At 39.8% G+C, this 17,046-nt stretch overlaps 1 protein-coding gene across 2 annotated transcripts in view; it reads left to right on the forward strand.

Moving 5' to 3' along the window:
- The first annotated feature begins 18 nt into the window (after window positions 1-18).
- The window catches only part of pms1 (PMS1 homolog 1, mismatch repair system component), a 30,018-nt gene continuing 12,990 nt past the window's right edge, over window positions 19-17,046 (forward strand). Inside the window, exons 1-5 of one of the 2 annotated variants that reach the window (XM_039817441.1) lie at window positions 19-79; window positions 5,113-5,256; window positions 6,782-6,964; window positions 7,883-7,985; window positions 9,796-9,959. In XM_039817441.1, coding sequence (XP_039673375.1) covers window positions 47-79; window positions 5,113-5,256; window positions 6,782-6,964; window positions 7,883-7,985; window positions 9,796-9,959 — 627 coding nt within the window. In that variant the 5' untranslated portion in view covers window positions 19-46. Of the gene's footprint in view, window positions 80-276; window positions 400-5,112; window positions 5,257-6,781; window positions 6,965-7,882; window positions 7,986-9,795; window positions 9,960-17,046 lie in introns of those variants that run through there. The other variant, XM_039817442.1, reaches the window with a different exon arrangement.

The raw sequence follows: 17,046 nt of genomic DNA on the forward strand, positions 1-17,046 counted from the left end.
CCGCTGAAGCCCTGCGTTTGACTTCTCAGGCTGTGTCCCGCCCTCTATGGTACCGCCGCCAACAAGTTCTACGAACCAGGTTGTTATGTTAAGGTTTAGATTGCCTGTAATGAGTTAGTTAGGGTTGAAGTTAGGGTTAGTTAGAGGCTGACTGTGTTCGGTATGGCAACCCTCCCAAACGCTTAGCTAGCTAAGTAGCTTGACAAAAGGTTGTACCTGCTAGTTTTTCCTCAGGGTAGAATATTAGCAGGGCTTATTGAACCCGCCCTCGTGTCACTTCTAACCAATCAAAGTGTAACGAAGGGGGCGGGAATCAGTTCATTTCCGCCGTATGGCTCGTGTGTCTGTTTATGATTTAGCTAGCAGGCTCGCGGTCAGCAGTCGAAAGGACTCCACCAAGTCAGTATCTAATCTGCTTATTTAGCTATTTATTAGCGTTACTGTTAGGCTTAATGTGAGTTTGTAATGTTTACACGGAGGAGCAGTTAAGTTATTGCAGCTAACGTTAACCAACCTGACGTTAACAGTTACTGTAAAGCAACTTTCAACTATTTTATTAAGGTGTTCCGCGTGACATGACGTTTATCTATTATATAAAATAGTCTAAATTGTGTCTTGACTGAAAGAAGATAACTTAAAGGGGTGATAGAATGCAAAACCGATTTTACCTTGTCATAGTTGAATAATGACAGTTTAGTGGGTAACTAGGACATGGGTGGTTGACGTGAACTCAAATCCAAAGTGGAAAAAAATATATTTCTAAAATGTATGTCAAATGCCATATAATTATATTGCTTAATATGTGAATAACTCAAAACTGAATGTGTCACCTTAAAACTTGTGTGCCAAATATGTACCGGTGTACACCTAATTTAATATTAATCAATTGTACAGATAAACATATCACAATCCTTATCAATTTGCTAATTATACCACACAAATAACAAAAAAACACAATCATGTTATTATCCTACTATAAGATGTACACATAGACTACCATACTTATATATCATTATAATTAGTAAACTAATAATCATCATCCATATGTGCATAGTATATACATTATTATACTATTCAACACTTACATTAATTTGTGCATTAAAATGCTTTCACTAAACATTTGTCACACCACAACATTCCCACAATTGACAAACAAAGTACGGTAACCTTTTTTGTACAAAGTCACATTTATTATTTCTTTCAAATTAATTTAAAAATCATTAAATAATTACAACTCAAGTCAAATTTTTTGTACAATAAAGTAAAAAAATAAGAAGAAACAACATTCTTAAAAACTTGGGAGCATTAACATTAGCAACATACAACGTGTAAACAAAATCCTGGCTTATTACTTTTCTTTCAAATAATTAAATAGCATAGGGCCTAATTGTCACTCATAACCATACATGGAATGGACCAAAAACAAACTACTGTTTGGGTAAAATTCATTAAACAACCCATTCATAAAACAGCAAAACATCCTGTGGTTCTTAAAATATTCATAGTTTGTTATAATTGATTATTTTCTTTTTCCTTGTTGCTGGTGACACAGACTTCACACTGTGCTGAACAATTTTGCCATGCTTTCTTCTCCTGATATCTGTGGGGAAAATTATAAACAACAACATTGTGTATGACATTAATACCTCATAAACTTTCTCTTATGCTAAAATAACTTTGTAGCTTGTCAAAATTACTTTCTGCATCTCTCTCTCAGGATGTTTCTCTCCTCTGAGGATCTTTACAGCTCTCCCTATACTCCTGTCCTCTTGATCTCAGACAATTATCGACATAACAAAACAGTAAATTGACTTGTGGTGTCACATTCTAGAGTAACAGAAAAGAAAAACTTGAAAAAAAAATGAAACATCACTACTACAATAGTACAAAGATAAGATAAGAGAGTGGGAGGGAAGAGGAGCGAAAAAAGGGTGGAGGGTTAGGGGGTGCATAGGGGGTGTGGTTTTGTACCTTGATAGAGCCACATCCACTGGTGTGACACACCACAGTGTGCGCCACATGTCACACTATAGACAGTGCTGTCACACCAGTGGCGCAAGATCAAGGTCAGTTTGGCCTAGCTATATGAGCACGTCTCAATCCTGACTAACAGTGTTAAGGTTTACATTATTTTCAATAGTCAATCAATATAAATTGATGAAAACAGAAATACTTAAATTACGTCACACAAACTGCATAATGGATCCCATTCAACAGTGCACAGAAATAGCAATATTATGAAAATATTTGAGACAGAATACCTTGTTTGCAATCCATGTGCTCCAGTGAGGTCTACTGTACTTCTGGATGAAGAAGGGCCCTCTCAGTAATGGGTGCCCAAATTAATGCCGTTTTATATCTACAGAATAGCGTAACTAGGTGACAGTGACAAAATGTAAAGTGTATAACTAAATGGACCAAAAAACTTATTCATTAAGTTAACACTACTAACATCTATTCAATACTTAATTATAACTTATGTTAATTCAAGTAGTTTTAAGATAAGCAACGCTACGGACAGTCACCCAGTGGACAAATGTCATGTTTAAAACAAAATATTTACATATTTGAATTATAATGCTCATTAATTACAGATGTATTAGTTCTGGAAGATTAAACTGTATATAAAAACAGATATTTTAATGAAATATTATACATTTTTATTTATATTTGTCACCATGAACACAAAAATGGAGCGTCACGTCAACCACCCACATACATAGAACCTCTAAATCCCATTGACACCTCTTTCCTCTGAAAATCTCACAATTTGAAACTGCCTCTGAAAACGCAAATCTCAACAAGCCGCTTAGTTGACGTCAACTCGGCAGCTCCTCCTCATTTGGCTCTAGTCTGTGTTTGTCACGCCCCAACATTTGCATAGGCTACACAACTGACCTGAGATCAGTTGGTCTTCTGACTCTAGGTCAGGCAGATCTCAAAAATTATATACATTGTTCATCTGCTATTTTACCATTAAATTCACTTCTGAGACTTTTTTATGCGAGAAATCAGCTACGTAGAGGTCAAATATGGGCCATTTTACGAAAATGTATGTGTAATTGCAAATTTTGTTCGACTGTGTGTCGGAGTTCAGCGGCCGGTGCTGCCTGTGTAGCTGCCTGGCCGCCTGGCCTGCCTTCCTTCACAGACCCGGCCTGCTGTGAGCTCGATTGAGCTCCGTCACGGCTGGCAGCCCACGGCACTCCATACCTGCGCAAAGTCACCGTTTTGTGGGTTAATGGACTACCAAACGCCGCTGCCTGGACAGAGCTCCAGGGCCTGCAGCTCCACTCTTCCTGCTAGCTAAATGGCGGTGTGTGTGAGTGAGAGCGCGGTCAGCGAGCTTGTTACGCCAGCAATCTGTTACCACAGGTTCCAGTTAATCTTATAATGTGTGTATTCATAATGTGTTGAGTTATTTAAACAAATTAGGGATTAGGGAAATAAACGCTTGTTGTCCGCGAGTCTCATTGATAGAGCCCGCGGTGAGCTGAAGTCCATCAATGAGAGCTAGCTAGCCTCCTCCTAACGAGACCTCTGAAATTCACAAAAATGCATTAAAATTGAAATCGGACAAGTGTTAGCTAAGCTTTATAAGACATTGGGGTAGATGTTATATAAGTGGCGTGACGAAATTCAAACTGTAAATATACTATAGTTATGCCGAAAGTGTAGCTAGCTAGCTGCAATCGTTTCCCATTGTATTGAATGGGACATATAGCTAGCTATCTGCTCGTCCTAACAAGACGCCTCGCGTTCATAAAAATGCCTTAAAATCAAATCGGACACAAAGGTTAGCTTTATAAGACATTGGGGTATTCATATATAATTCAAACCGTAAATATATTATAGTTATGCCGGCAGCCGGCCGCGGAGCCCCGGTAGTGCAGTATCTACACAGGCTGCCGCTTTCTCGTTAGACTGTGTGGAGCTCCTAAAGTCTGACACGTCTTACCAAATTTGCAATTAGCCATCAATTTTCGTAAAACGGCTTTATATAGTTGATTTCTTGCGTAAAAAAATCTCAGAAGTGAATTTGGTAACGAAACATTGCAGTGTCTGGAATATGAGATTCTGTCGCGTCTCTAATGTGTGTGTATTGGGGATTTGCTCAACCAATCAGCGCGCGTCTCTAATGTGTGTGTATGGCGATTCACTCAACCAATCAGCGCGCGTCTCTAATGTGTGTGTATGGCAATTCGCTCAACCAATCAGCGCGCAGCTCATCTAAATATTCATGAGCATACCATATTTGGAAGAAAAGCTCTTGTTACAAATAGGGCCAAAACACAGGGATGCATAAGGGCCAATAAAATATCAACCAGGCCATTTTCAGCCCAACCAATGTTGCATACCCCATTAGGAGACCATAAGGAACAGTGTGAAATACCCTATATAATCATTCTATCACCCCTTTAAATGTTTCATCTAGCTAGCAGTAAAAGCTGGCATATGCACTGCCTGTCCCTCTCTTATAACAGGGTTAAAAGTGTGTAGCATTATAACGTTATGGTGACTAACGTTAGCGTTAATCCAATATTACTAGCTAGCTAATACTAATTGTAATTGGAAATGGGTAAGATAAACCCCAAAACAAAATTTGAATCTCCGTTTCAATCAAGATCAAGCTTGATAATTAATGCAAATAAGACAATAAGACAAATTTGTTTGCCTCACATAATATTTTCAGGCTATGCTTCCTATTATTGCCAATTTTTAATGAAGTGTGCTGCAAATGCTAAAAAAGTCACCTGCTCACTGTATTGTATTGTCGACATCACAGGCGTTCACTCGTGCCCATGCCTAAAATGAATGAAACGGGTTTAGCATTTCTTTGGTGTTTGGGTAGAGCCATTAGGTTCAGAGACACTTTTGGACCCATCAGAATAACAGCTATGTGCAGTAATAAATTGCTTTTTCTTATCAAAGTATGTGTGTAGTCCTAAGTAGGAGGCATCAATGTGTTCAAATGTGTTTTCTTTCTATTTTTATCCTATCATTTCTACATGAAATGTTGGTTCGTGGTACGCTCCACCCCTATGTCATACTGTTGTTGTGACTCAACAACACTCAGAAGTACCAAACTCAAACAAGACTTTTCTTCAACAGGTACCTTCAATCATGAAGCAGCTGCCTCCCGACACTGTGCGGCTGCTTTCCAGCTCCCAGGTCATCACATCTGTGGTGAACGTTGTGAAAGAATTGATGGAAAATTCCCTGGATGCTGGGGCTTCAAGCATTGATGTTAAACTGGTACAGTGTCTAAATAACAGACTTTAGAACGAGGAGAAATTTGGAAAAATATGATTGATTAGTAAATGATAGAGCTGAGTAGTATATCAATATTATATCGATATCGTGATATGAGACTAGATACCATCTTAGATGCCGTAATATGGCATAAGTGTTGTCTTTTCCTGGTGTTAAAGGCTGCATTTCAGTAAAGTGATGTCATTTTCTGAACCCGCCAGACTGTTCTAGCTATTCTATTATTTACCTTTACCCACTTAGTCATTATATCTACATTGCTGATGATTATTTATCAAAAATCTCATTGTGCAAATATTTTGTGAAAGCACCAATAGTCAACACTACAATATCGTTGCGGTATCGATATCGAGGTATTTGGTCAAAAATATTGTGATATTTGATTTTATCCATATCGCCCAGCCCTAGTAAATGATCAATTATAAGTGGAATTGTCTATAGGTGGATTTGTCTCAATAAAGCTACAAACGATATGGATAGCATTAGTAGGCTTTAATCATACAGGTGGATTCCTCTTATATGCATGAAGCTATATATACTATACTATACTATATATTTTTTTGCATCTCAGGACTTAACTATATTGTGTGTTAGTGTGTGTGTTATATGTATATATATATATATATATATATATATATATATATATATATATATATATATATATATATATATATATATAGCCCGACCGATAAAGGATTTTTAAGGCCGATATGGATATAAATATTCGGTGATTTAAAAATCTGATATTCCGATATATCGGCCAATATATATATAAAAAAAAATAAATCCAGAAACGCTTAACAAAACATAAACAGATTTCCCTAACATTAGTTATTTGTAGTTATTTATGAGTCCTTGCTAAAATAATATGATAATGCAGTTTAAAAATCAACTTGTTTGTTTTATTGTCACAACAGAACAGAGGAACATCAAAATATATTAAAGTTCTGATTAATAAAATGTATTAAAATACAAACTTAAGATATGAAACTTAAAGTCCTTTGAAAAAAAAAAAAGAAAAAAAAAGTGTTGCCAACAAGGACGTTGTAGAGCGCCCTCTGGTGGACAAACTATGCAATGCCAACACTCAGAACATGTTTGTCTGTTTTTATTTTATTTTTTAAATATTCGTTTATCGGCCATTATAAATGCCGATACCGATAGTTTGGAAAATGCCTAATATCGGCCGATAATATCGGTCCGCCGATATATCGGTCGGGCTCTACTGCAGACCTCTTAACTAATCAGATTTGCATTTTGGAAAGTATAACCACCTTGTCATTGGTGTTTTCTTGGCTATTTAGCAGCACCATTTTTGCATGCTATTAGTAGTGCATGCATGATATTAGTAAAATATCCAAATAAAGCATGGTTTGAAACAACACATTGCTATGAAGATATTAATGAATAGCTATAGTTTCCCTGCAGTTAAAAGTGTGCTGAGTAGTCACAGTACTGATTTAGATTTCCCCTCAGGCAGTCTACAGCATCATTGAATTTGACATTGCAGGAGAACTACGGTTTGGACCGGATAGAAGTGCGTGATAATGGCCAAGGGATCAAAGCCGAAGACACTCGTGTGATGGCCGTGACACATTTCACCTCAAAGATCTGCAGCCACGAGGACCTGGAGCGACTGGAGACATACGGCTTCAGAGGAGAGGCACTGGGCTCCATCTGTGCCGTGGCCGAGGTGAGAAGTGTTTAACATCCAAAGATCCAAAGTAGGGCTGAACGATTTGGGGAATCGAATTGTGATTTTTCTGCCAAATATTGGGATTAAGATTCGATTTGCGATTTTTGTTATAGCTAAAGTTCAATATTCACTGTAACAGATAAAACATGTCATGGAGCATTATAACTAGGGCTGGGCAATATATCGATATTATATCGATATCGTGATATGAGACTAGATATCGTCTTAGATTTTGGATATCGTAATATCATAATATGGCATAAGTGTTGTCTTTTCCTGGTTTTAAAGGCTGCATTACAGTAAATCGATGTACTTTTCTGAACTTACCACACTGTTCTAGCTGTTCTATTTTTTGCCTTTTTCCCACTTAGACATTATGGCCACATTACAGATGATTATATATCTAAAATCTAAGTGTGAAGATATTTTGTTAAAGCACCAATTGTCAACCCTAGAATATCGCCGCAATATCGATATCGAGGTATTTGGTCAAGAATATCGTGATATCTGATTTTCTCCATATCGCCCAGCCCTAATTATAACATGAGACACCATAAAAACTGCTCTTTATTCTTATGCAAGGATGAGAACATACAGTAGGTATGAGTTGCCAGCAATAATTGTTTCTCTTTTAATAAGGATGGAACATCGAACAGTCAAACACATAACATTTTACAAGTTATAGCCTACATATTGATCTATATTGATCTAAGTTGTATACATGTACTGAACTAATAAAGTTCATGAAAAAGAAAACAATTCTCACTCGTGCACACATTTATCATATTTTACAGATGGCATGGCTCTTTGATTTATCAGTTTATTTTAGGAATGAAATATACACCCTGGTTTATTACAGTGTATGAACTGGGTTGGTTGGCAACTGGATGTTTTATTGTAGTCTTTCCTTTTTAGGTGTCTGTCATCACGAAGACAGAGGAGGATGACATCAGCACCCAGTACACCCTTGACTTCACAGGGGAGATTGTTTCTCAGAAGCCATCTCACTTAGGTCAAGGCAAGGCACCATTCATCGAATCAGTCCTGTAGTGAGAAACAGAAACCAAAGACTGCTTTATTTAATGAAATGGTGAAGTGGAACATTGGAGTTGTAGGTACAGATCGAGACATTGTAAACAATGTAATAGCAGTTTTAATTTTGTATAACGATGCTTAACTGGAAAAGCATCGTTGTGTCACTGACAGATTCAGACACCCATTTGCATCACGTTTGGCTCCACCAGCAGTCACATTATCTCCTGAGCTACAAAGTACCATAAAACAAGACTAATTAGAAGCTCTGGAAAAGAGAACACTCTTTAACATAGTTTTAAAAAATGGCTAAAGTTGGGGCATGTTTTAGTTTCAAGGGGAGCTGATGACGTTACTCATTTATTCCATGATTGGATTGTACTGTTTATTAGGCCTTAGTGGTCCCCTAATACTGTATCTGAAGTATCTTTTATATAGACCTTAGTGGTCCCCTAATACTGTATCTGAAGTATCTTTTATATAGGCCTTAGTGGTCCCCTAATACTGTATCTGAAGTCTCTTTTATATAGACCTTAGTGGTCCCCTAATACTGTATCTGAAGTATCTTTTATATAGGCCTTAGTGGTCCCCTAATACTGTATCTGAAGTATCTTTTATATAGGCCTTAGTGGTCCCCTAATACTGTATCTGAAGTATCTTTTATATAGGCCTTAGTGGTCCCCTAATACTGTATCTGAAGTCTCTTTTATATAGACCTTAGTGGTCCCCTAATACTGTATCTGAAGTCTCTTTTATATAGACCTTAGTGGTCCCCTAATACTGTATCTGAAGTCTCTTTTATATAGACCTTAGTGGTCCCCTAATACTGTATCTGAAGTCTCTTTTATATAGACCTTAGTGGTCCCCTAATACTGTATCTGAAGTCTCTTTTATATAGACCTTAGTGGTCCCCTAATACTGTATCTGAAGTCTCTTTTATATAGGCCTTAGTGGTCCCCTAATACTGTATCTGAAGTATCTTTTATATAGACCTTAGTGGTCCCCTAATACTGTATCTGAAGTCTCTTTTATATAGACCTTAGTGGTCCCCTAATACTGTATCTGAAGTCTCTTTTATATAGACCTTAGTGGTCCCCTAATACTGTATCTGAAGTCTCTTTTATATAGGCCTTAGTGGCCCCCTAATACTGTATCTGAAGTCTCTTTCCCAAAATTCAGCCTTGGTGCAGAATTACAGCCACTAGAGCCAGTCCCACAATGAGCTTTCCTTAGGATGTGCCATTTCTGTGTCTGTAGCTATTGAGGAGGAGAGAGGGGGGGGCAAGGTGGAGGGTGGGGGTGTGGCCTTGACCAACTGCCACTTTGCTCGTTTGAAAGCCATGATGTCTCTCTTTCTCATGGGCGGGCCAAATTCTCTGGGCGGGCAAAGCAGAGAAAGGGGAGGTAACTTTGCTCCTTTTGACCAAATGAGAAGATTCCAGATCGGCCCATCTGAGCTTTCATTTTCTCAAAGGCAGAGCAGGATACCCAGGGCTCGGTTTACACCTATCATCATTTCTAGCCACTGGGGGACCATAGGCAGGCTGGGGGAACGCATATTAATGTTAAAAAACCTCATAAAGTGACATTTTCATGCCATGGGACCTTTAAGGGATCACTTACAATTCTTGATGATAGAGGTAACATTGGTGTTTATTGGTAAAAGTTTCAGAATAACACACAGCGTGACCAGTGTCCTGTTACATCTAGTCTACCTGAGTCCTTTAGCCTTGTTGCAGGAAAAGTACATTTTAGGTCAAAAGCTGTTGCACACCTCTGATCTTTGTGTTTTACAGGTACAACAGTGAGTGTACTGAAGCTCTTCAAGAATCTTCCAGTGAGACGGCAGTACTATTCCTCTACTAAGAAGTGCAAGGAGGAACTGAAGAAAATGCAGGACCTGCTGCTGGCCTACGCCATTATAAAACCTGACTTGAGGCTCACACTCATTCACAATAAGGTCAGTAACCCCCCCCCCCCCCCTTTTTCAGTTTTAAATTAGAGAACGAAAAACTGTTTTGACAAGATTCACTGGTGACTAATCTGAAGGTAATGCCAGATGTAAGTGGCAGCTTTCAATCAGCAGCTTACAAATATATGTATATACAGTGCCTTGCGAAAGTATTCGGCCCCCTTGAACTTTTCGACCTTTTGCCACATTTCAGGCCTCAAACATAAAGATATAAAACTGTAATTTTTTGTGAAGAATCAACAACAAGTGGGACACAATCATGAAGTGGAACGAAATGTATTGGATATTTCAAACCTTTTAAACAAATAAAAAACTGAAATATTGGGTGCAAAATTATTCAGCCCCCTTAAGTTAATACTTTGTAGCCCCACCCTTTTGCTACGATTACAGCTGTAAACTTGCGGGGTATGTCTCTATCAGTTTTGCACATCGAGAGACTGACATTTTTGCCCATTCCTCCTTGCAAAACAGCTCGAGCTCAGTGAGGTTGGATGGAGAGCGTTTGTGAACAGCAGTTTTCAGTTCTTTCCACAGATTCTCGATTGGATTCAGGTCTGGACTTTGACTTGGCCATTCTAACACCTGGATATGTTTATTTGTGAACCATTCCATTGTAGATTTTGCTTTATGTTTTGGATCATTGTCTTGTTGGAAGACAAATCTCCGTCCCAGTCTCAGGTCTTTTGCAGACTCCATCAGGTTTTCTTCCAGAATGGTCCTGTATTTGGCTCCATCCATCTTCCCATCAATTTTAACCATCTTCCCTGTCCCTGCTGAAGAAAAGCAGGCCCAAACCATGATGCTGCCACCACCATGTTTGACAGTGGGGATGGTGTGTTCCAGGGTGATGAGCTGTGTTGCTGTACGCCAAACATAACGTCTTGCATTTTTGCCAAAAAGTTTGATTTTGGTTTCATCTGACCACAGCACCTTCTTCCACATGTTTGGTGTGTCTCCCAGGTGGCTTTTGGCAAACTTTAAACGACACTTTTATGGATATCTTTAAGAAATGGCTTTCTTCTTGCCACTCTTCCATAAAGGCCAGATTTGTGCAGTATACGACTGATTGTTGTCCTATGGACAGAGTCTCCCACCTCAGCTGTAGATCTCTGCAGTTCATCCAGAGTGATCATGGGCCTCTTGGCTGCATCTCTGATCAGTCTTCTCATTGTATGAGCTGAAAGTTTAGAGGGCGGACGGGTCTTCGTAGGTTTGTAGTGGTCTGATACTCCTTCCATTTCAATATTATCGCTTGCACAGTGCTCCTTGGGATGTTTAAAGCTTGGGAAATCTTTTTGTATCCCAATCCGGCTTTAAACTTCTCCACAACAGTATCTCGGACCTGCCTGGTGTGTTCCTTGTTCTTCATGATGCTCTCCTTTCACACGGACCTCTGAGACTATCACAGAGCAGGTGCATTTATACGGAGGAACTTGATTACACACAGCTGGATTCTATTTATCATCATTAGTCATTTAGGTCAACATTGGATCATTCAGAGATCCTCACTGAACTTCTGGAGAGAGTTTGCTGCACTGAAAGTAAAGGGGCTGAATAATTTTGCACGCCCACTTTTTCAGTTTTTTATTTGTTAAAAAAGTTTGAAATAGCCAATGAATTTCGTTCCACCTCATAATTGGGACCCACTTGTTGTTGATTCTTCACAAAAAATTACAGTTTTATATCTTTATGTTTGAGGCCTGAAATGTGGCAAAAGGTCGAAACGTTCAAGGGGGCCGAATACTTTCGCAAGGCACTGTATGTTATTTACAATGGAGACTGATGACATGTTAAATGTAGACAGAGTTTAAATTAATATAAAGCTGTCTATTTTATGTTTTCACAAAATGGTGGTATGTAACCCAACATTGAGTATCAAACACTAATCTCCTGTGGGCTTGAAAGGTGACTTTAAAAGGTTTGTAGTTTGGTACATAACCGATAAAGGCAGTAGTGGTCATATTGGTTTAATTTCAGTTACAATGAAAAAAAAAAAAAATCAAAATGTCCTTAGAGTAGTTTCTACCAAGTCCTCCAGTATATATCACTTATTAGCTGTCTATCTGCATGAGCAGTGTGTTTCAAGCAGTGATCACTTCTTCAAAATATGACTTAATGCACTGCTGTGTCACGCTATGGTCCTTCCAAGAGTTAAGCCTGGTTTATGCTACTGCGTTGAATCTATGTCATAGGTACGTACGTAGGGACACTTAAGATACGAACCCTACGCTGTACCCTACGCCGTAGCCGGACCTGCACTTCCGAAATGTCACTACATGTCGCAGCGACACAGACAGCAACAACTGTGATTGGTCCGCTTGGCAGCGTCGCATTTCCATAACATCGAGGAGAGGGTTAACTTTTCCTGCTGCAGCTTTCCGACCGTGGTCAGAAAGCACAGGGGAAATACCTCGTTTTTCTGTCTCCACCACCGAGTCGGTACTCGCTCTTGAGCTAATCCCCGTCAGTGGGCATTCACACCAAAAAAAGTGATCCGCCGATTTGCCGCAGGGTGGTGCGGCGGGGGAGAGTGTCAATGAATGGCCCATTTGTGTGACGTCCTGTTGTGTTCTTAAACCCCTCCCCAACAAAGCACAAGTAGACTTTATATTTCACAATTACCGTTTTCCGTCAGATCGTTTATAGATTTCAACGTTTCCGACCGCACTTGAAGGCAGCTTATTTCACAGGGGGAGAGAGAGAGAAAGAGAAGAGACGAGCGAGACATAGCAAGTGCTTTGTTGTTGCAGGAAACATTCAGCTGTTACACACACTCCCGGGCAGTTCAGTGCTTGCGTTTCATTTCTTTACCCTCATAGGGCCCTATCTTGCACTCAGCGCAATTGACTTTGTACACCGACGCATGTATCATTCCTATTTTGCACCCGACGCACAGCGGACTTTTCCCTCCACAGACACACGTCGGTAAATTAGAGAATGTATTTGCGCTCCAGGGGGCGGTTCAGCGAAAAGAGGAGGCGTGTTACGTAGTCCTATTTTGCAGTTTCAGAAAACAATTCCGCCACTGACCAGGAAAAACCTGGTCTAAAGTCAGTAGCGCGTTATTCAGATGCTATTTTAGGGACGAATGCTTGGCCATAATGTAGTGTGTGCACAACGCGCATACACTTCTCTCATCTACAGCAGTTCCCATTTTTGAAAACCATACATAATTACAAAGAAAAATATTACTGAAAATGCGCTTCAGGTGTTTGGATAGATCAGGAGGCATTTTACAGTACAGTCCTCAAAAAGTCGCAGAATTCTTTGTGGCTTGTTGTGTTTTACACATTTCCATGAACCGTGGATGTGTTGATGACATAAATGAGTAAATATTAGAGGACTTAAGGAGACGTGATGTTGAACTACGGTGGGATTGGACACTCCGGCGGAATCTGGTCCGGGAGTAATGCGCGATGCGCTCCTGATGGAGCGGGTGGACGGAGATGGAGTGGGGGGAGGAGGAAGGGGCACAACAGGTGCAGGTGGTGCGTTTGGAGGCCCACGCTCCATGGCTGCAGCAATCCTCTCCAGACTTGAGGAGATGCGCCCGAGAGGCCGCAGCAACATCGCCACCAGGTCAAGACGGGCATTTGTTACTTTGCAGCATCCTGGACAGCTCCCGCTGGCGTGCGGCGGGCAAATCCGCCGTCATAATAGCAGTCCGCCATGGAACAAGCGCGCCTGCTCTTAAAGGGAATGTGAGATGACGCTCTGATTGGTTATTTTCACGTTACGCCCAAACCACACCTAGCTACTTCAGACCAACCCATTTTAGATTTGCGTCGGGCGCAAGAGTCATTTATCCCGCCGGTATCATAGCAACAGCGCCCAAGATCCGCCCACAAAGCTACTTGCGTTTGGCGTTTCATACTTGCGTTTCAGATCGTTAAAATAGGGCCTATAGTGTTTTAAAACGTTCTCGTGGCAGTGATAGAGGCAGTGATGTTTCCTGTTTCCTCTACGGGATTCTCACACCGCCTCAAACAATAGCTCAAACCACACTGACAAGTCTGATCTCCGGTTACATGATTGGCCACCACAGCGTGACGTCTGGTTGCATATCTCCAAAAGTTGAGTCAGTCTCAACTTTTCGCCGCAGGCCTGCCAAGTTTATTTATTTATTTATTTATTTTCGTGTCCCCCCTTCGGCATCCCCCGCCGCAGCCTAAACCCACTACCCCCATTCAAAACGAATGGAAAGAGCTGCGTTTTTGCCGGACGGTCTGATGGCTGACGCAGGCAGACTTTTTCACTCGCTCTACCTCACGCTCCCCACGCGTACACACATACCGGCTCTGCTATTCTCTGAAGAAATACGCTAGAACGATGCAGACACATCAGCGCAGAAGTATAAATCCTCACAACAGCGTAGGCCACTTATGTAGACTTAGGGTTGCAAAGCGGCGGACATTTTCCGGTAAATTTCCAGAAACTTTCCATGGAAAGTATAGCTGGGGAATTTTGGAAACTTTCATGGGAATTAATGGGAATTAATGGGAATAAACTGGATATTTTTGATATTGCTTTTCATGGAAAGTTTAGCTGGGGAATTTTGGAAACATTCCAATTTTGATTTATACAATATAAATATATACAATATACAATTAACACAATATAGGTTAATAATAGCAATGGGTTATGTATTACCCTTACATTTGTACGCTGCCAGCTGTGTCTTTGATCTGAGTGTAGAGGTGGACAGGTGTAGTGGAATAGGAGAGTAGTGATAGACCGATTTTATCGGCCGGCCGATATTTGTGTTTTTTACGTGTATCGGCATCAGCCGATACGCGGCTGCTGCGTTCGCCGCTAGTTTTTTCCCGGCTTTATTTACAGACAGGCGTTCACAGGCAGCTCTGTGTTGCTGGAGACGCTGCAGTTCACGTGCAACCCGTGCACTGCCCCTCCCCCACTACCACCATGGCAGTCCTAAATTACAAATCAAGCATTTCAATGGCTACTTTTCAGGTTTATTGTTTTCTTAAATTATTTAAATGTGTTGACAAAGGACATTTTGTGATGACCTGATTCTATCTGTCTTATAATATGTCAGCAAGCAATGCATCATCCAGGCTGTGTTATAGATGACGATGAAAGCCTTTTACCCTTGCACAGTTAACCATATGCAGTGCACCCATCCATATGATGCACATTGCACACATAATTTGGGTGATATGAATGTAAGATGATTGCAGAAGTGACACTGATCTGTGTTTTTGTTTATTATTTTGAAAGAAATGGCAGAGCAGATTCCAAAAACAAATCCAGTGTGGCAGGGTTTACATTTTTATGATGTAAATTGAGGGAGCAAAAGCAGCATCGGCTCCAAATATCGGCTCAAGAAAATCGGCAGCCCGGATTGGTCATGGGCTAAGGCTGATGAAAAAAAAATCGGTCAATCCCTATAGGAGAGGTGTGAGAAGTTTCTGTGTGCCCGTTGCAGTGCTTCTTGTCTGCAGTGAAAACTTGTCACCTTTTGGAATCCATTGTAACAGACATAATTCAAGCTGATAAAGGCACAAGTCAAACTGCTGTTCTTCATGCAGGATGAAATTACCTTTCAAGTCTGCAGTAAAGTATATCATGGGCCAATGGTAAAAAAAAAGAACACATAATGAAGTGTGTCTGCTCATACAGCGTGTAGTCCTCCATGCACAGCAACCACTAGATGTCCTTATTAGTCTTCAAATGACTGTCCCTGGCTCAAAATCACCCTGATATGCCATGTTTTCACAGTGTAGTGTTATATGTGTGGCGAACTTAATCAATGGCATTGATATGTAAGATTACATAATATGTAAGATTAGTGCTTACACACAGGAACATCCAGGGAAAAGTAGGCACCCTGATTCCATTGGTCCTCAACATTTTGACACCACTGCTACTACATCTGGAGCTGCTACTTTTGATAATAACACGTGATATTTATAAATCACTTTCAAAAAAAATTGTTGCTTCCAGCTAATTATTGTATAAAGACAACAACAGTAATAAAGTGCAATGAGTAACTATTAACTCTACATGAAATAAAAATGCTCTGCATAGAGGTAGTGCTGCAAGTTTTTAGTTTTCAAATATGTTTGCATTGGTCAGTTAATTTAACACATGAGAATGACATGTTTCACAATTATATTGAACCAAAGGATAGTTAGTATCCATCGACATTCAATCAATCAATAAATAAATAAATCTCAATCAGTAATAAAAAGTAAGACAAATGAATGGAGAGGAAAAAATACAAGAAGCCTAGATAGTCCCACCCTGTCATACAGAGTTTCCCTATCTAAATTTCACTCGTTTGATAATGTAATATGTTGCAAAAGTAAATAGTCTTCTCAGCTGACAGCTGTAAGGTGTGCACGGCTTCCTTTGACAGTAGAGCTTGGTGTTTGTGCCTCTCTTAAGATTTTGTGTCAAACGTGTCAAAGCCCTTAAACAGGACATTACTGAAGGATTTTCAGGAGCTTGTCAGGCAAATTATTAATCAAACACCTTCTTGAAGACAGTAATTGTCCCCAGCCTCCTGTTGTTTTGTTGTCAGCGCTAATGCGAGTCAGTGAGCTATGAAATCGTTACGTGTAATGGAAAATATTTATTTGGCTTAGAGAAACACTTTTATTATTACTAAAACTTTTATCGAGCCACGCGAGACTAACCTGATAGAAAGAGGCTTCTGTGCAGGTTAGTAAGTCTGTGCTGTCTCGGCTTGATAACAGTTCAAGTCATTTAAAAATAAATTACAAATTTTTTAAATAAAAACATGTCCCGAAATGACATGCATGCAACAGAAGGTACCTGTAGCTATTAAGAAACAATTACAAGTCAGATGACTTTTTTTTTTAATTACCCTCAACATTACCTGAACACAGTTCTGTACATTCAGTATTTATTATGGCTCCAACTAACAAATATGTTCATTACTGATCAATCCAATCTGTTGATTTTTGTTTTCTTCTTCTTTTATTCGGTCATTCTATACAGTGTCAAATAATTGTTTAAAAGCCCCATCACAATTTTCCCAGAGCTCAACCCTACATCTACATATAGCTTGTTGTGTCTGACCCATATTCCA

This window comes from Perca fluviatilis, chromosome 12 (genome assembly GCF_010015445.1).
Source record: "Perca fluviatilis chromosome 12, GENO_Pfluv_1.0, whole genome shotgun sequence".
In the NCBI taxonomy this organism is placed as follows: domain Eukaryota; kingdom Metazoa; phylum Chordata; class Actinopteri; order Perciformes; family Percidae; genus Perca; species Perca fluviatilis.